General features: G+C 35.5%; 2 protein-coding genes and 1 pseudogene across 2 annotated transcripts; 1 reads left to right on the top strand and 2 right to left on the bottom strand.

Moving 5' to 3' along the window:
• Positions 1 to 951: 951 nt before the first annotated feature.
• LOC122593792 (wings apart-like protein 1) lies at positions 952 to 8,883 on the top strand. Its single transcript, XM_043766240.1, is given in 15 exon segments — positions 952 to 1,761; positions 2,217 to 2,316; positions 3,448 to 3,462; positions 3,464 to 3,785; positions 3,940 to 4,052; positions 4,617 to 4,745; positions 4,832 to 4,925; positions 5,047 to 5,157; positions 5,884 to 6,485; positions 7,324 to 7,580; positions 7,778 to 7,925; positions 8,191 to 8,288; positions 8,374 to 8,404; positions 8,406 to 8,456; positions 8,544 to 8,883. Coding segments are annotated over 15 exon segments (2,679 nt in total). The 5' UTR covers positions 952 to 1,237; the 3' UTR covers positions 8,628 to 8,883.
• Positions 8,884 to 9,711: 828 nt separating this feature from the next.
• Positions 9,712 to 10,937, bottom strand: LOC122592246 (annotated as a pseudogene).
• A 7,512-nt stretch (positions 10,938 to 18,449) lies between these two features.
• LOC122590574 (DEAD-box ATP-dependent RNA helicase 21-like) lies at positions 18,450 to 20,162 on the bottom strand. The gene is made up of 2 exons (XM_043762770.1): positions 18,627 to 20,162; positions 18,450 to 18,534 (listed from the first exon to the last, which is right to left on the bottom strand). Exon 1 carries the CDS (start codon positions 20,126 to 20,128, stop codon positions 18,737 to 18,739), a length of 1,392 nt encoding a protein of 463 aa, XP_043618705.1. The 5' UTR covers positions 20,129 to 20,162; the 3' UTR covers positions 18,450 to 18,534; positions 18,627 to 18,736.
• Positions 20,163 to 21,263: the final 1,101 nt, after the last annotated feature.

Raw genomic sequence — 21,263 nt, forward strand, 5'->3', positions numbered from 1 at the left:
AACTACGCATGATCCGTTGAACCTTTCGCAACAGTTTAATGGTTGCAGGTGCAAGAAAAGCAAATGTATCAAATGGAAATGGTATAAACACGTGTTGGTTGTCAAGACATGTCTTCTGGTGTTTAGATATTTTGTATGAAACGACATGACCTGCCATGAAGATGCACGCTAAGCCCACAAGAGGTGAGACCCCTATTAGATCCCACTCATAAACTCATACATGTCGTTGCCATTATCATCACCAACACCAAGCAGTCACTCACCAATATAAAATATATCACCATCGCACATATTTATAATTATTGCTACAATGTGTGAATACTATGCTAATTATTATTTTATTAATACAACTCCCCACTCAACATATATTTTGGACATGGTTCTTTCAAGTTTCAACTATACAAGGCCATGAGTAATTTTTTTTTTTTAAATCTTTAAATATCCTTACTATATTGAAGTAAATCATCAATGATTTACGGGTAGTATTTTTGGCTTATGATGTCATCATTAGACATCCTTACATTTTTTTAATTTGTATATGAAATACGTGGAGTAATATGAAAAATGTAATGATATTTAAATTCATTTGTATGATTAAAGATAACATTAAAAATGACATGGCAAATTATGTGACGGTTAAGTTGGTGTAATTTTAATTTCTAATATGTGTAACCTGACTTTGCTATCCCTGTACGTTTTTTTACTAGCTCTTCACTAGTCTTATTTAATGAATCGTTTTTTTTTAATATTAAACTAACTGTCAAAATTTCTAATTTTATTAGTAAAGCTCAACTTGAAACCATTTCAATCCAAAGAATATAAACATTCGAGATGGGGTTTGAGCCAACAAGTGAACAAACCCTAATACAAATTCAAAATCAAATCCGTTACAAAACGGTTAAAGATACCAAACCTTGGCCCTTATCAATTCCAAAACCCCAACACTCTCATACGGCTACATAAATCCCAACAGAACCCAACCCGACCCGAAACTATCCTCCATCTAAAAACCTTCATAATTTCCCCAAATTGAATTTTTTCCTTTTTTTTTCATTCAAACTCACACACCCAGACATCAAACAAGATCTTTCACATCTTCAACAAAAACCCAAAATTTGAACCAACCCAATTCAATTAAACCCGAATTCAACAAAACCCATATCTCATTTTCCCTTGATTCCATCTCAATTTCTCACATGACTGTTTAAGTTTTGAAGGAAAAAAAAAAAGTAAAAAGATGATCGTCAGAACGTACGGAAGGCGGAGCAGCAGCAGTAATAATAGCCGGAGCAGTAACAGTAACAACAGTTTAAATTTCGAAGATAACAATAATAATAATAATAATATAGATATCGATTTATTCAACGATTCTGAAGAAAGCCCAACTGGCGATATTTTCAATTTCTCGTTTCTATCTCAAGATTCAATCAAGAACAATAATTTTGATGATTCTTTTCATGATTCTTCAGACCCATATAGTTTTGATGATGATTCCTCTTCTTCACGTAAATTTACTGTTTTACCCCCAAGATCAAAGAAACCCAGAAAAGATATTCTAAAGAAAGTGAAGCTGGTGACCGAAACGAGTACTTTAATGGAGACCCAAGAATTCGGTGAAATGATGGAACATGTTGACGAGGTTGATTTTGCTTTAGATGGGCTAAGAAGAGGCCAGCCGGTTCGAATTCGACGAGCCAGTTTGTTGTCATTGTTGATGGTTTCAGGGAGTTTACAACAAAGAAGGCTGTTAAGGACTCATGGGTATGTTTTTTAATTTGGTTTTTGAGAATACCCCTTTGTGAATTCATTAAGTTATGTTTTTTGATGTGTTTGTATGTATAGCCAATGTCAAATTGTGGATTGAATCTTGAATTCGCCAACCCGTTGTACTAAAATCTTGAAGCCCGAAAGTGGTTTGCTCAGTAGTAATATTTTTTATAGGATGGCAAAGATATTTAGTTATCAAGAAACCCGTTGGTAAAATAGTTAGAATTTTGATACTTGATGTGTTTGAATGGATAACTAGGTCGAACCATGGAATAAATCTTGAATTTATTAACCTTTACTGAAATCTTTAAGGCCAAATTTGGTCCACATTGTTGTAGTTTGTAGTTGACATTTAGTAGATACTCCACTTGTTGAGAAATGTATTTGTGTTCTCATAATCTGAAGCTCATAGGTGATTTGTTGGAGTAACAATCCTTAAAATGTTGCAGGATGGCAAAGAAGATTATTGATGCTGTATTGGGGCTCAATCTTGATGACACTCCAAGCAATCTGGCTGCCGCGGCTTTGTTCTTCATTTTGACGAGTGATGTAAGATGCCTGGAGTGCCCCCTGTTAATCAACAAGTAGCTTTTTTGACTATTGATGTGTTTTTGTTATATATTAAGGGTTGTGCTTAAACTGATCGCCACATCCTTAGGTTGGAATAGCCACTGTGAATGTTAAGCAATATGGAGAAAGTGATTATGATCTCGATTATTGCTTTTTAGGGATCAGGGTAAAGATAGTTAGAATTTAAGAAAAGAGTACAGGAAAACTAATTAGTGAGATAAATACTGAACTATCCATGGCTGTGATCAACTGATCTGATTTTTCAATTTCTCAATAATCACTTCCAGAATGTGCTTCCAAACGCCCTCCTTGATCTATCTATGTAATGTTATGATACTTTAGGATAAATGTTCAACACTTTTAAAAACTCATTGTCTCATTCTTAAGCTTTTAGAAGCTTGATATTTTGTATCCCTGCAACATAGTGGATTAGTGATGTAAGCTTACCCTTCCTGGTTATCTTTTTTTATTTTATTTTTTATTTTTTTTTAGACTAATATTATGCTTTCTTAGAATATGTGTTTGCTTAATATACTTTTTGGGTGTTTGTGTGTGATACGGGTGCACCAAATTTTATTAGAAGCAAGAGAAAATTTTAATATACTTATGGGGTTTTTGGGGTGTGTGCATTCCAAGGGATTAATGTGACTGTAAATACTGATAGTCAGTTGGCAATGCTTATCGAGATTAATGTAAGGAGTCGCCAGTGGAAAACTGGTTATTGAGGTAAATGCAACTAATTAACTGTTCTAAATTCTGATTTTCTTAGCGTGAAACTTCAAAAAACCCCCTTAGATCTATTAGAATTAGTTCTTTGTATTATCGGTTCTGTAATATTTTTTTGGATGGACACACGTGTAAAAAATCCTCTCATTTTAGATCTTTTAGAATCTTCATATACATATGTCCCTGACATGTATCCTTGCAACATAATTCTTATTTACTGTGTCTTTATTCTTTATAATTCAAAAGAAATCCAAAAAAGTCATAAAGTTTGCCCTCAACATAGTCCTTGCAACATAGTTTTGATTCTTATATATCTTTTATTATGTATGTTGTGGACCGACACTGTGACATAATTGACCATCTCCAATCTTCATCTTATTTCAGGGTCAAGACGATTACCTTTTTGGATTCACCTAGCACCATTCGTTTCTTGTTAAAACTATTGAAACCAGTCACTACACAACCTACTAAAAGTAAAATTTCAACCCTTGGTAGCAAACTTGTAGCTCTTAGCAAGGATGCTTCTATCTTTAATGATGGCAAGGGAGACGAATCTACCTCTGCTGCTATTTCGCAGAAAGTAGAGGAAGTTCTTGTGAGTTGCAAAGAATTGAAACCAAGAGGTGCAAGTGATAGTGAGATAAAAAGGCCCGAGTTGAATCCAAAATGGATTGCTTTGTTAACAATCGAAAAAGCTTGCTTGTCGACTGTTTCTCTTGAAGGTACTTGCAAAATCTTCTTCTCTACCGGCATCAGTTGTTTTCTCCTTTTTTTTAAAAAAAACATTGTCCTTATAAATATATCACTCCTAAAGGAATTGAAAGCTCACATTTAAGTTGAGAATAGTTATAATTCATGTAATTTTTATTATTTCAGAGACTACCGGGACTGTTCGAAAGATGGGGGGAAACTTCAAGGAAAAACTTAGAGAGCATGGAGGATTGGATGCTGTTATTGACATCATAAGGGAATGCCATGGCGTTATGGAGGTAGATCTACCAACTTTACTGTAGTTTCTTTATCAAGAGATGACAAAAGATCATTCACTATAAAATGGTAGAGGTGTATAACTTATTATTTTCGATCCAATCTTTCTTGATAAGTTACTGAGGTAGAATACCAAATTCTCCATTGTCGCAATCACAGTAGACGATGAAATTGTTTGGGTCCACAAGGTTTCATCCGTGTCATCATTAAATTGTATTTTGGACATTTAACAAATAATTGAATCCTTTGCGGAAACAAATTAGAGTAACTTTTATTTGGGGTTGCGATATCCAATTGGCAAAAAAGTTTAGTACATAGGTTAACGAAGTTGTCCATTGTCACAAAAAGAATAAAAGTTATGGTGGTACACCATGTATCTTTTATCATTGAAGGGTTCTTTGGACACTTGACCATAGTTGAACAGTTTTCTAAAACTTTAGTCCATCGGGGTAGCATACTTTATGGGGCGGAGGGGAACCATTTATGCATGAATTAATCACTGATTCACAGATACCTAACTTCATTTTGTAAGGGTAGACTAATATTTTATCATTTCTGATGTGCAGGGATGGCTAGAACGGTATTCATCCCCGACTCCAGAGTCACAAAATACTGCTAATCTAGAAAGCGCGATACTTTTATTGAAGTGTTTGAAAATTATGGAAAATGCTACATTTCTTAGTAATGATAACCAGGTAATGGTTATAAGTATATGTATTTCATGAAAAGTTTTGTAATCAAAAGAAGTTATGATGTAAACTCATGATCTTACAAATAACAGAGCCATTTGCTTGGAACAGAAGATGACTTTGGTTATCAAAATCCTTCCCAATCCTTCTCAAAACTTATTCTTAGTGTCATTAAAGTTCTTTCAGGTATCTTTTTATTCTTCTATACATCAAATGAACATAACTTGCTTTAATTAGATTATTTCCGAATGAAATAATATATCAGATATTCTTCTTAAACTTTTCTTGTTGTATCATTTATCCACAGGCGTTTCTCTACTCAAAAGCTCTTCGTTCAATTTCGATATTAGGAATACACATAATCTTTCCAATGGGACTACTCACACATCCAAGATTCCATCACTGGCTGACGACATAGGTAGTGACTTCGAAAACTAATTTCCACCAAGTATTTTGGGGGAACCTGTTGAAAACTTCAAACTTTTATTAACACTTCATTAATTTATGTTTATCTTGTTCATAAACTTGAATACCTTTACCAACCCTATGAATCCATAATTGTGGCAATTTTGTGCTACACCAACTTGTCTAAAATCAGTTTGTTTCAGAGTGTACTTTTGGGGTACTCTGAAACTGTTTGATTCACTTTGTATTTAGCTATTTTTATTCCAAATTTACCCATTTCACTCACTTCCAATTTGACCTCTTCTCAATATAATAGCCCAATATGCCCCCTTTCTCATTAATGGGTTCAAATACCCATCTACATGCAATATTTGCTATTTCGGTGGTAATTTCAACCAATTTTGCTAATGATGGTGTCAATTTGGGTTATGTTTTATTTTTAACAGGTCAAACAGACAAAGTCAGCTAAAAATTGAATGGGTCAAATAGACCGTTAGTCACCGATAGTATATTGCTAATGCATATAACCTTTCAAGTAACTTTATTAAGAATGGTAGATATATGTGATGATATAGTTTTTGCAATTAATTTTCATATGTCAACTATATTATGAAAAAAATTAAAAAGTGGACGCAGAAGTGTTTGTTGGCCAAGCTGACTCTTACAGTCTTACTTAATCCCGTTCTGCTATTTGTAACTGTCATGTTTGGTTTATTGATTGACTTGTTTTCCTAATCAGCAGTTGACAACAATGAGATCATATATATCAGCTCCTCTGTAGAGAATTGCAGCATGGATCAGATCCCTTCCCAGAACACTTCTAGTTCATCTCAGAAAAGTAAAAATTTGTCTCATAATCAGTTGGGTTCTTCAAAAGCTGATCCTATTTCTAGTTTCAACAGTCATTTGCTAAAGACAAAAGCAAAATCTTCAATATCTAGATCGAGCAGTGGTACATCAAATGGTTCAAAGAACAGAGGTAACCATGGTTCATGGAGGCAGTTAGGTAAGAAAGCTGAAGCTAGTCAACGCACAAAGTCTACATTTGACTTTGAGGATACTCAAGATCCTTTTGGCAGTGAAGATCCCTTTGCTTTTGATGAAGATCTAGAAGAACCCTCTAAGTGGGACATGTTGTCAGGGAAGAAAAACTTGTCCCAAAGTCAGAAAAGCACTTCAGCAGTTGAAGAAGATGAGTATGGGAGCAAGGATTTGATGATCATGAGCCAACAAGAATCGAGCAATGTGGAGAGGCATGATTCTCCTCTAGCATCTTGTTCGCGCGTGGAAGATGATGAAGTATTCAATCTGTCAGCTGATTGTCTTCTTGCTGCAGTGAAGGTATTATATCTTCCCTTATTGTGTTTCTATATCATTTGATTAATTTCAGATTATAATCAGTATTGGAATTAGAAAACCTATGAAGCTGTGTCAGTGATTACAAAGTACGAGTATAAAGTTTTGATCTAACTTCCAATTGTATATAGTACAAATGACACATAATAGCAGAGGTTACAAAATGTGAGCAGCTTGGTGGGGAACCCTTTTTGCCGCAACTTTGATGTCTTGTGTTAAGTATGATTACCAAATTATGTAATTCGGTAATAATAAAATTCTATGAACAGAATGATTTATAGGAAATCTTGTGCATCAGTTTTTATGCTGCGGTGACTGTCGACCTGTTTGACCCATTAGACTCACTTGACGTGCTTCCTTCTAATACTTTTTTTTAAACCACTGTGACCCATTAGAATAAAGCATAACTTAATTAACCCACTCATAAGTAATGGTATTGCAACCTCTAATATGGTGGTGATACATAAGTGCAAGACCTAATTCATTTTTGCGGGAATGGCCTCTTCTGCAATCAACATTCTATCACACTTCACCTGGTGGAAAAACTTTCTTCACCATTGTTATCGTCAGTTCATACCATCACAATTATTGCTGATTTCTATTCATCATGAACAATTGAACATAAAATGTTATACTACCCTCTTTCATTTGTTGTTTTACTTTGACTGTTTAACTATCTTCTATTTTAACTATGCACATATTTTTTTTTTGAGAAATAGCCCGTAATTACATATAAAAGTATGCAAGTTTTTAAAAAAATAATGGTACTAGGAACTGTAGAAGGATTACCGTCAACTATTCTCAATGTGAAATCTTATTACAGGTTTTGATGAACTTAACAAACGACAACTCTGTGGGGTGTGAGCAAATTGCTGCATGTGGAGGATTGGAGACGTTATGTGGTTTAATTGCAGGTCATTTTCCATCATTCAGTTCATACCTGCCAATTTTTAGTGGTCAACGAGACAAGTCAGTTTTTCTTGAGGTTGATAATAAGCGCCTTGATGATCAAGAATTGGATTTTCTCGTTGCTATTCTCGGACTGCTTGTTAATCTAGTCGAAAAGGATGGTCATAACAGGTAAGTCGATATTTGTAGTCTATAAATTATCTAAAATGATATGAATGTAAAGTAAAATTTTTCTAAATGAGTAAATGACAGTACAAACAAGTTATGAATTATATATCATTCATGATATTTAAAATTTTACTACAATTTAATTTGATTATTTCAGTAAATGATTGGTTCTTACTTAAAACTAAACGGATATTCTGCAGATCACGACTTGCAGCTGCCAGTATATCGATACCCAGTGTAGGTGGTCTGGACTATGAAATTACGGATGTAATTCCCCTGCTTTGTTCGATTTTTTTGGCAAATCAAGGGGCTGGCGAGGCAGCTGAAGAAGGGAGACAATCGGCTTGGGTGAGTATATTACTATATTTACATTTTTGTGTGTGTGTGCAAAAGAATTGCTTTGTTTGACTTTGACCATATAGTGATTGAAACTTGTTTATTCTTAGCTAGATGACCAAAATGCCTTTGAATCAAACTGATTGATGTGGACAAAGACTTGCCCCCATGGCCCCATATCTACATTGAATATTTTCAAACCCCGCCAAAATGAGTCGAGTTTAGCTAAATGAGTAATAATGAATTTTCGTTGCTCTAAACATCTGTCCACTTGCAGAACGATGAGGATCCTGTTTTGGAGGGAGAGAAAGAAGCCGAGAAAACGATTGTTGAAGCGTACTCAGCCCTTCTTTTAGCCTTCATATCAACAGAAAGGTTGGGTGACATCTTTGTTTTGCAATACATTAATAACATTTACGTAATGGTCTCATGGGAACACATGTTCTTTGTCTTATCACAGTAAGAGCATACGTAATGCCGTCGCTGAAATGTCTACCAAATCGTAAGCTGGCTGTTCTAGTGCCCGTCTTAGAGAGATTTGTGGTATGCCATTTTTACCCTTCTAATCTTTGTCAATAGAAGAAATCTGAAAGCATGAAATGTTTCGTTGACAAAATTATACTTTGCTAGGAATTTCACATGTCATTGAATATGATATCAGAGGAGACTCATTCAATGGTGCTTGAGGTAATTGAATCATGTAGGATGACATGAAAACATAACTGAGTGTTGTAGGATCGACGTCTTGTACAGCTTCAATCTTCCTCTCTATAAGAGGAATCAGATAGGATCATGTTATAGTCTTATTGACCACATTGACAACAATTACATATATCTTTTTTTTATATCTTTGGTCAAATATTCATTTTATGTGAATTTTTTCTTAGCATAAGCCGTGTTGACACCGCCTTGGTGCTATATGATTGTATGGGTCGACTTTTAGAAGAGCATTTTTTAGTGTTATGTTGTATTGTAGTTTGTTAGCCTCCCCCTTTCTCTGTGACTCGTGCGGTGTATTCATCTCATGTAAAGTTATTTTGTAATGTGCTGAACATTTTACTTATTTTTCGAGCAAAGGAAGCATTAAGTCGTGAATTTTGAGACTTGAACTTGCATCTTCTTTGCTCTTGGGTCCACTTTTTAGTCTAATCATCAAACAAGGATACAATCTAGGTTTATATGGATTATGGACAGCAACATAAGTGCAATTTTAGTGTTCAAACTATACTCATTGAATTTTCAGATGTCTGAACTATTTTTTTACATTTAAAAGTGGTATTTAGATTCACACAAGACGTAAAAAAACAAACCTGGCTTAAACAATTAAGAATTTCTAGTCCTCAGGAAATTAGTGTTGTGCGCAAGAATCAAATCATTTCAAGAGTATTTCTCATAACTGAGGATATTTTGCACTAAACTTGCAAGATTTATTTTTTTTGTTGGTTATAAAATATGATCATAACTAGCCAGGGTGAATCAGAATCTGAGCTAGTGTGCTTCCAGGTGACAACAACAAACGGATCAATAAACGATCCTACAAATCAAAAAGCAAACTGAATTAAACATCTATGGAAATTCATGAATCAAATAAGAAACAAGTTCTACATATATATGATACCAACTTGAGTTTATAAAATTTTCTGGAATACTTGCTTCATCAAAACCAGGCAACATATTTCCAGATTCAGTTCTCAATGTAATAAAAAATCGTTACTAGCATATATGCCTTAATGCGCAAACACCGTGTCGTCTTGTAGGTGGTCTATCAGGAATAGATCAGGACTTGAACTTAGAAGCCTCATGATAACATGATAACATGTTGAGTAACGAGATCAGTAGCCTTCCCTGCAGTTCCAACCGTAACCACAACAGGGTTCCTCAAGTACTTTGTAGCTAGCCTCTCCACAGCAGCAGGCATAGTAGCACTAAACATACAAGTGGTTCTATATCTTCTTCTCATCGAGCTCTTCATCTTCATTCTCGGTTTGAAGTTAGTTGATGGCATTGCATCAAGAACACCCACAACTTGTGGCTCGAAACCCATGTCAATCATACGGTCAGCCTCATCAAGGACAACATAGTTGCACTGATTCAAAACAGCATACCGCCTCTCCAAACAATCAAGCAAACGACCGGGGGTAGCAATGACAACCTCACACCCTTGCTAATCTTAAACCCTTGTTCCTCAATCGACTGGCCACCAACTACGGAGACGACTTTAATACCTAAATAATGAGCAAACTTAACAGTCTCTTTCTCAATCTGCTGTGCAAGTTCTCTAGTAGGTGCCAAAACAACCGCATAAGGCCCCCCTTCAGTAATAGGAGGCAACCTAGTTATATAAGTCAACAAAGGAATCACAAAAGCAGCAGTTTTACCCGAGCCAGTCTGTGCAACCCCGATAACATCACGCTACTCAAGACCAAGCGGAATGGCAGCCATCTGAATAGGAGACGGCGTCTTGTAACCGGCCCTATCCACCACAGCTTTCAAAAGCTGGGGACACAAGTCACTCAACCCACTCTCAGCCCAACTCCTCATAGGTCTCGGAATCTTGGAGCCCTTGTATGATATATTAAAATCCTCCCGAAAAATTCTCCAATCTCTATCGGTCATATCTTTCAGCTTCTTCTCAGACCAGTGCCGATCAACACGTATATCAAACGCGTCATACATTGCATCAGCAGCATCTTGCTCTAGTCGATCCATACCGGCTTGACTGTCTCTGTCACGCCAATCTCGATCACGGTCCCGGTCAGCATAGTGATAGAATTCGCTGTTTGGGTTTGAGCGAATCGAGTCGTTGTTCCTTTGCGATCTGGGTTCGATTCGGTTAGCGAATCCAGACATTATTACCTGCTGTTGTTGGAATTTAACAGCTTGTGTTTTGTCAAGTTGAAAACCAAAGGATCGATCGATTCTGCTAGTGCCTACGAAAACAATTATCAGGGATGTTTTTCGTTTCGATCGATATATGGAGGGAGATTTGTGATGATTATCTATTGGTTTGGGTTATTAATTTATACATATATGACGTACGGAAGATCGATATAGCTTTCCAAGTTTGACTTGGTTTTGCATTTGAGTGACATGGATGATGTATAAGGTAATTTTTGTTTACTATTATTATTTTTGGTTATCATTCTAATTCTAATTGAATTTGTGGTTAAATTTGATTTGGAAAATAAAAATAAAAATGTGATCTTAGTAATAGAAAATTAACCCTTTTGTAGTTTTGACATTTATTAATTTAATTGTATTTTATTTTAAGTTAGGTGATGTGTGAAAATCTAGTTAAACTAAAATCCTTAAACATACTCCGAATCGAATACCACACACAATCGGGCAGTGGACCCGTTCGTATGCAATATAGATTAAAGTAAATAAAGGTTCGTTCCACGGAGACTACAAAGAGCTAGCAAGTTTTAAGTAGTTAAAAAGAGTTTGTTTTTTTAAAGACACCACGTCATCTTGATTTTATATTAAAAGTTAGTTGATTGAAAAAGTTAGAAATTTCAAAGAATTTATCGAAAAGAAAATTGTTTTATATCAAATAGGATGAGAAGATCATCCACTTCGACTCCATGACACACATTATTTAGGTTGCATTTAATTGAAGAACCAATTCAAATATGTTGATTAATAACCGAGAACTAAACAAAGACTCACCCCGTACCCGTCAAGTTCGTTACTTTATTCAATTCCCTTAATTAACTAGTTCCATTACTAAGACCGGTACCCTAAGACGCCTTTCATAACTTTCCTAGTCAACTAATTGTTTTAGTTATTTAGATAACAATTGTGTCTATTGATTGTACCCAACTATTAACCCGTTAACTCTTATTAACTATTAATTACTTTCTACCGCACCCGTCATAGAAACAATCGCTTCTAACCAAGCAATCAAAATAACTTTTACACAACCTAGTTACCACTAAGATCATGCAAAAACTATCCGCAATTAAGAGTTAAATAGCAAAGAATTAATAAGCTAAGATTACGACACAATGTTAAATCAAATCAACTTGAATTCAAAAGATTATGCAACCATTATTCAATGTATCACTTCATCTCAGTGGATGACGAATTATTTAGCTACTCATAATCATAAACAAAGCACAAAAAGTAAAAATATAGGAGAACATATTGTACCAATGTGTAGAAAACAAGTAAACGCTAAGAAAATCGATAACCGAATGCCTTGAAGCTCACGAACAACCCTTGGACCTTAATGGACGAAAAAGCTGCTGAGAATAGCCCCAAAGAACCCTAAAATCGACTAGAGGTGATTGTATATCGAATGGGAGGGTTATGGTCTTGTATTTATAGAGTTTACAAAAAGTCTTCACAAACCGACCTATAGGTGCGACGCACCAAGCTTCAGGTGCGGCGCACCTGGCCTTGTTTCCAAAAATATTCCTGCCCGATATGCGACGCACCACAGGGTTGGTGCGCCGCACCTCCCTGCTTTCTCACATCTTCCAACTTTCTGAGAAGAAAATGCTCCGCACCAATCTTCCAGCTGCTCTGTTTTCAGCCAAAACTTGTAGTTTTCATTCCGTCTTCACTCGTATGCGTCCATGAACCATCCTAGTGCATCTTCTAGTCATCCGAAAGCTGTTTCTAACCATTTCACTTGTTCTAAACCTGCAATCACTAACAATACCATCAAAGCATCGAATATACATGTAAATTGCTCATAATTAAGCTCAAAACGACTTAGAAACGATATGGGAATGTATATATAAATGGACATATCATTAGGTTAATTTAGTTGGAACTCTAATGGCTAGCGGGTATTTTACCCACAAAATGTAGTTGTGGGATGTGGCTATCTGGGGAATAAGCCGACCACATTTCCACTTTTTTCTCCTTAACAAACTTATTCCACTACTTCTCTAATTCTTCTTGAATCTTCAATCCATGCAATTGAAGCTCCAAAACTCAAACTAAAGAATTGTAATCTTAGAACAATAACAACAATCATCTCCTTTTTGCATTAGAAATTGAAATTTGGGGCTTGCATTGAGGTGGTGGTGACCGAAATTTTAAGGAAGAAAAATGAGAAGAATTTTAATTTAAAAACCCTCTTTGTCTTTCATTCTTGAGGTATTGATTTTCTTAACCCTAGTTTTTATTTATTATTGAAAATTAGGGTTCTTCATCTTACAATTGGGGATTTTTGTTAATTGAGATTTTCAAGTAGAACCCTAATAAATTTGATTGAGAAATGGTTAGTTTGATTTAAAGAGTTTGTTGATAATGAAATCCCCCATAGTAAGATTTCATATTTAGTGGTGTTTGGGTAGTAATCATAAAAAAAGAGTTCTATTATGAGAATTTGGATTTGTTGGAAAAGTTTGAGTAACCAAACACCATAATGTTGAAATTTATGAATGCAAGTAGATACTTGTAAGAGAGTTGAGTTTATAGAACTCATATAATGTTATGTGTTGGTTATGTATAGGTGGTGAAGAATAATTTGTTGAAGCTATTAGCCTTGTAGTGCCAAGTAGCCAAGTTTGAGATGAGTGTGTATACATATAATCATGTTCTTGTTATTAGAGGTCATAGGTGGGTAAATTCCTATGGCCCGTTATTTGATTGATTGTGAGAACTAATAGATGAGTACATTCTTACTAGTCATATTGTTTGTAAGAGCTAGTAGGTGGGTAAATTCCTACTAGCCACATTGTCCATGGCCATGTTGAAAATGAATGTATGTTGTTTCATGTGAATGAAATGGCTAGCTTGCTAGGCTTTATGTGGTGCTTGATGCACAATGTTAAAATAGCATAATTATGATTATATGTGTATGCATTCACTAAGCGTAGCTTACGTTTTAGTTGTTTAACTCTTTTATAGGAGTTGGTAGTAGCAAGAGCAAAGAAACGATCGAGTGAAGTTAGAGTTGGAAGCTCTTGCCGTTTAGAAGGTTGGCATTTTGGGTAACTTGGGTAGATCCCTTTGGTACTTAATGGCTCTTGATACAAGTCCTTTTGGTTAGTTTGCTTTGGTAATTTCTGGAAATTGTGGCTATGGTGGGAATGTAAATTTTGGAAAGAAGTTGTGAATGATTTGATAGTTATCCAAGTTGGGTAAATGAGCCACTGGTTGAACAATGAAATTTGTAAATTGTGTTTAGATGGTAAATTCCCTTGAAACGATGTTTTATATATTTTAAAAGTCATGGTTTAGTTCTGGAAAGTTTTAGTAGTGAAATGGTATTTTGGTTGAAGCTATCTTGAGTCATAGTGCAGGAAAAACTTAGTTTTGATCAAAAGGTTTTCTACAGGTAGTCCCACTGCGCCGCAGTGGGAGTCTTTCCAGCTCACTGTGCTGCAGTGGGCTGTTGGCCTTTTGTTTCCGAGAATTCCCACTGCGCCGCAGTGGGTGTGTTTTGCCTCATTGCGCCGCAGTGGGGTACTGATAAAAAAAAAAAAATTTCTATTCGATTTTGATTTAAAAGGTTTGGGTCCTTACAAGCAGTTATTCGTTTTTCAAATTCATGCTCCCTTTTCTTTCACGTTTATGAACCAGATTGACTTATAAATTTCATGTATTTGGGCGGAAGAAGCAATTGCATTCCTTATTTTTTGATCTGAAGTTGCTTAAATAATAGTATCACAAATGCAGTTCAAAACAAGGAATGTTGAAATTGACAATGGGGTGTCGTCTACCAGGGAGTTCTTCTATAGAAGGTAGTCTTTCATAGAACTTAGTCTGAATGTGAGTTAATTTTATACAATAAAGAGATCTTTGATTTTTGCAGTACGACATGGTTGGTCAACCTCACTAGGTGCCGCTTCAAAAGGGTTTTCAATGAAGAAGGTTTTTTCTCAACTTAAAAGGGTAATGAACTAATGAAGACATCATGACCTATTTTAAAGATTATGTGGTCTAAAGGCATGAATTTTGAATTCAACATAGTGCTAATATTTGTTGGGTCTTATTATACGAACTTTTAAAGAAACAAAACTATTGTAATCCTATCTTACACTAAAAAAAAAAAAAGAAAAAAAAAAGAGAGAGACAGACTTCAAACTCCCTTACATTCATTTAAAAATTTTGAAGGTCTTTTACTTTTTCCGTTTCTATTTACCAATCTGAAAATTTTGTTTATCGTTATGCAATAATAAACATGTCATTTTTTCATGAAAACAATTAAGTTTAGCCATATCATGTAACGCACGAGTGTTAAGCCTTCGTTCTATAAATTTTCAGGATCACAAGTCACATGTCGATATCAATCATATATCCTTATTTAAAGTTATCATAAAAGGTATACAGAAAGTTTTTACACCTACCCTAATTGTAAAATACAAAACTGTACAATCAATATAATAATCATAAATGATAATCCTAGATGGATAAGAGTATAAGACATTATTTTTGGTGTAAAGAGACTAATTTAAGACTCTGTAAAAGTAACAATATATTTTAAAATCCGTTTGTGGGCCTTAGGTAAATGATTACTATTTCTTAGCTTTTAACTTATTAATTATAAAATCACTCAAAACAATGTTGTATACCATGATCAAGCCACCCAAGAACTTTGAGGATTTTGTGGTTGGACATTTTCACAATCATGGACGTGATATATTAATGACAACATGTAACAAGAAGCCGTGCTCAGTCGCGTTCAAGAATGGATTGGTCACAGATTTGAGACCTGTTGTAGTTGCGTTTGGGCAAGTCGAGGCATTTGTCCGGACGATCTTAGAGGTGAAATTGATGGAAAATGAAGTAATCCTTGAGATTACAAAGGGAACGATCTAGTAAGATCCCATTGGAACTAAAGAAATTGTGTCATAGAACCAATCTTAGTCTTGAAAAAATTATTTAGTGCTTATATAATTTATATTTTTAGGAAGTATGTTATTTTTCTGTGAGGACAACATCTTACAAGTTATATGGATATGGACTAAGTTTTATGATGAGCAAAAACTTATAATTATTATTATATATGATCTTTTTCACTAAAATTTTAGTTATTGTTCTTTATCTATAGTTAGGTGAACACACTTTTATAGACGTGGTCGATAATTCTAATAGCAAGAAAGGAGAAGTGAGGGTGATGATAATCGAGTAGAGACTACAAAATATTGAGTAATGCCGCGAAACGTTGCATTAAGGAGAAGAAATTAAAATGCATTTAGGACCGTGGACCGTGGCTAAAACAACGTTATATTGAAGCTAAATGGCTTAGACTCGTCCAACGAACAACTTCCATGGCTTTGAATTGAACAAACCGTTGATGGTTGATAAATTTTTATTTCACTAGCCCGGTGAGTACTAAAGCTAGCTAGGGCGTCAATATTAACTATGCATCTTGTCCATAATTAATTTGCCGAAGGTGCACAACTATTATGCACCCGCAATTGAAGTCTTGTAAATTACTAAAACTTTACGTGTGGTGATGTATATAACAATAATGCCGTGTTAGTTGGTTAGTTTCAAATTCTATCACTGACATCCAAATAGACAATATGAAGTTGTAACCAAAATCACCCGTGGAGACCAAATTATACCTTTGCTAGGAATTTCACATGTCATTGAATATGATATCAGAGGAGACTCATCCAATGGTGCTTGAGGTAATTGAATCATGAAAACATAACTGAGTGTTGTAGGATCGACGTCTTGTACAGCTTCAACCTTTCCTCTCTATAATTAAGAGGAATCAGATAGGATCATGTTATAGTCTTATTGACCACATTGACAACAATTACATATATCTTCTTTTATATCTTTGGTCAAATATTCATTTTATGTGAAGTTTATATATATATATATCTCATGTAGAGAAGCATAAAGTCGTGAAATATATATGAGAGTTGAAATGGCAACTTCTTTGCTCTTTTGGGTCCACTTTTGAGTCTAATCATCAAACAAGGATACAATCTAATGTTTGAAAACTTGAAATACGTACACAATGCAGTCAAGCTATGCTCCGTACTACAATTTAGGTTTAATTTTTTGTTGGTTATGAAGTAAACAATCCTACAAATCAGGAAGCAAACTGAATTAAACATCTATGATAATTCATGCAATCAAATAAGAAAAAGTACGTTTTGCAAATAAATTACACTACCATCTTAAGCGTACAAAAAGTTTTCTGGATTACTTAGCTTCAACAAGAGCAGGAAACATTAATCCACGTAAAGTTCTCAATGTAACAGAACATCGTTACTAGCATATATGCGTCAATGCGCAAACACCATGTCGTCTTCTAGGTGGCCTATCAGGAATCGATCAGGACTTGAACTTAGAAGCCTCATGTCTAGCAAGTTCATTCTTGTAATATTATTCTTATAGTGGAGTTTAAGTGGCCCGATGGTCCCGTGGTTTTTCCTCGATCTATGTTGAGAGAGGTTTTCCTCGCTAAAAGTGTTTGTGTTGTGTTTCATTTTTTGTTTACATTTTAGTTGGCTTACATGTGTGTGTTGATTTCTTACGTCTTTGTGGTGATTGGTGGTGATCGATCCTATCACGTAGTTTATAACATGAGCCACATCCGGTATATCAATCCCACGTCCTGCAATATTGGTGGCAACTAAAATATTAAATCTTTTAGTCCTGAAACCTTCAAGACGGATTTCCCTTTGCTCTTGTCAATTGCCAGCGTGAAAAGTTGTAGCACGGTAACCCGCCTTTTCCAAAGTCTTGGACACACGATCAGCAGATATTCTAGTGTTTACAAACACAATGGCGGTCTTATCCACAAGTTCATCCACCAATCTTAGAGAGATTTGTGGTATGCCATTTTTACCCTTCTAATCTTTGTCAGAAGAAATCTGAAAGCATGAAATATTTCGTTGACAAAATTGTACCTTTGCTAGGAATTTCACATGTCATTGAATATGATATCAGAGGAGACTCATTCAATGGTGCTTGAGGTAATTGAATCATGTTGGATGACATGAAAACATAGCCGAGTGTTGTAGGATCGACGTCTTGTACAACTTCAACCTTCCTCTCTATAAGAAGAATCAGATAGAATCTAGGATCATGTTATAGTCTTATTGACCACATTGACAACAATTACATTTATCTTTTTCTTTATATCTTTGGTCAAATATTCATTTTATGTGAATTTTTTCTTAGTGTAAGCCGTGTTGACACCGCCTTGGTGCTATATGATTGTATGGGTCGACTTTTAGAAGAGCATTTTATAGTGTTATGTTGTATTGTAGTTTGTTAGCCTCCCCCTTTCTCTGTGACTCGTGCAGTGTGTTCATCTCATGTAAAGTTATTTTGTAATGTGCTGAACATTTTACTTATTTTTCGAGCAAGGAAGCATAAAGTCGTGAAATATGAGACTTGAACTTGCAACTTCTTTGCTCTTAGGTCCACTTTTTAGTCTAATCATCAAACAAGAATACAATCTAGGGTTATATGGATTATAGACAGCAATATAAGTGCAATTTGCACATTTTTTTTAGTATTCAACTATACCCATTGAAATTTCAGACATCTGAACCATTCTTTAATATTTAAAAGTGGCATTTAGAGTCACACACGAAGTAAAAAAACAAACCTGGCTTGAACTTTAAGAATATTTCTAGTCCTCAGGAAATTAGTGTTGTGCGCACAGCAACAAACAGGTCAATAAACGATCCTACAAATCAAAAAGCAAACTAAGCTAAACATCTATGGAAATTCATGAATCAAATAAGAAACAAGTTCTGCATATATATGATACCAACTTACGTTTATAAAATTTTCTGGAATACTTAGCTTCATCAAAACCAGGCAACATATTTCCAGATTCAGTTCTCAATGTAATAAAAAATCGTTAAATCATTACTAGCACATATGCCTTATGCCCAAACACCGTGTAGTCTTCTAGGTGGTCTATCAGGAATCGATGAGGACTTGAACTTAGAAGCCTCATGTCTAGCAAGTTCAAGAGGCACATAACTATTGCTATCTATAAGCATCCGCTTGAGATCATAAAAAACCTTAGAATCTTGAAGAGTCAAGAATGTTGTAGCTGTGCCCGTCTTCCCAGCACGCCCTGTACGTCCTATACGATGAGTATAATCTGCAATAGTCTCTGGCATATCGTAGTTTATAACATGAGCCACATCCGGTATATCAATCCCACGTCCTGCAATATTGGTGGCAACTAAAATATTAAATCTTTTAGTCCTGAAGGCTTCAAGACGGATTTCTCTTTGCTCTTGTGACTTGCCAGCGTGAAAAGTTGTAGCACGGTAACCCGCCTTTTCCAAAGTCTTGGACACACGATCAGCAGATATTCTAGTGTTTACAAACACAATGGCGGTCTTATCCACAAGTTCATCCAGCAATCTTTGCAGCCTAGGCATTTTCTCCGATTCCTTCACCATGATAACATGTTGAGTAACGAGATCAGTAGCCTTCCCTGCAGTTCCAACCGTAACCACAACAGGGTTCCTCAAGTACTTTGTAGCTAGCCTCTCCACAGCAGCAGGCATAGTAGCACTAAACATACAAGTGGTTCTATATATCTTCTTCTCATCGAGCTCTTCATCTTCATTCTCCGGTTTGAAGTTAGTTGATGGCATTGCATCAAGAACACCCACAACTTGTGGCTCGAAACCCATGTCAATCATACGGTCAGCCTCATCAAGGACAACATAGTTGCACTGATTCAAAACAGCATACCGCCTCTCCAAACAATCAAGCAAACGACCGGGGGTAGCAATGACAACCTCACACCCTTGGCTAATCTTAAACCCTTGTTCCTCAATCGACTGGCCACCAACTACGGAGACGACTTTAATACCTAAATAATGAGCAAACTTAACAGTCTCTTTCTCAATCTGCTGTGCAAGTTCTCTAGTAGGTGCCAAAACAACCGCATAAGGCCCCCCCTCAGCCCTTTCAGTAATAGGAGGCAACCTAGTTATATAAGTCAACATAGGAATCACAAAAGCAGCAGTTTTACCCGAGCCAGTCTGTGCAACCCCGATAACATCACGCTGCTCAAGACCAAGCGGAATGGCAGCCATCTGAATAGGAGACGGCGTCTTGTAACCGGCCCTATCCACCACAGCTTTCAAAAGCTGGGGACACAAGTCACTCAACCCACTCTCAGCCCAACTCCTCATAGGTCTCGGAATCTTGGAGCCCTTATACGATATATTAAAATCCTCCCGAAAAATCCTCCAATCTTTATCAGTCATCTTTCCCAGCTTCTTCTCAGACCAATGCTGATCAACTCGCATATGTTTGTTGTTCCTGAGAATCTCATCTCTCAACTCCTTGTGAAGCTTCTTCTGCTCTAGTCGATCCATCCCGGCTATAAACCCTGTCCTAAACAACAAGGTGGGAATCGGACACAACACGGTCATATAACTAGTACGAGATGACGTATCCTCCTCCTCATAGTCATAATCGAATGAGGGCCTAAACTTGTCACTAGGCTTGATAATTCGCCTCTTCTTCTTATTCGGTTGCCTACTTCCTAATAAATACTGTTCCTTAATCGCATCGAGTTCCTGTTTGCGTTGTCGCTCCGCTAACTTGTCTATCCTTGCCCTTTCCCTTTCCTCGTCTCTTTCCATATATCTCTCTGAATCCCTCTCCCTCTGTCTGTCACGCCGATGCCGATCATGGTCAGCATAGTAACAGAATTCGGTTTGCGATCTGGGTTCGATTCGGTTAGCGAATCCAGACATTATTACCTGCTGTTGTTGGAATTTAACAGCTTGTGTTTTGTCAAGTTGAAAACCAAAGGATCGATCGATTCTGCTAGTGCCTACGAAAACCAATAGATTTGTGATGATTATCTATTGGTTTGGGTTATTTATTTATATAGATATGACATACGAAAGATCGATATAGCTTTCCAAGTTTGACTTGGATTTGGACGTCTTAATTAGTAAGTTAACATTTATTTATTATTTATTTTTAACAAAAACCTTCCATATCATTGAATTGAATTCATACCTAAAATAAAACATATTAAAATGGTAAATACACGTAATATTAATAAAAAATATATATATATTTTGTGGATACATCTATAAGATATAATAATGAGTTTTTCTTTTAATAAGAAACATTATTAACATAGTTGGATTACGATACTTAATCTAGACAACATTATTGGTTTTCAAATATTATATTACTAGTTAATTATCCCGGGTTAAACCCGGGTATTTCTAAACAAGTTTCGTAAATACATGTTTATTATCATAATGAAACATAAAAAAAACCGTAAGTAAAAATGTCTATATTTTAAAGGCAAGTAAGCAATGTTATTATACATTAGGTTTATTTTACATTAGGCTTAAAAGATTTAAAAACTTTTCATTATTATACATTGATTCATGTGTAGCTATATGTTTTCTTTTTACG

This window comes from Erigeron canadensis, chromosome 3 (genome assembly GCF_010389155.1).
Source record: "Erigeron canadensis isolate Cc75 chromosome 3, C_canadensis_v1, whole genome shotgun sequence".
Classification (NCBI taxonomy): domain Eukaryota; kingdom Viridiplantae; phylum Streptophyta; class Magnoliopsida; order Asterales; family Asteraceae; genus Erigeron; species Erigeron canadensis.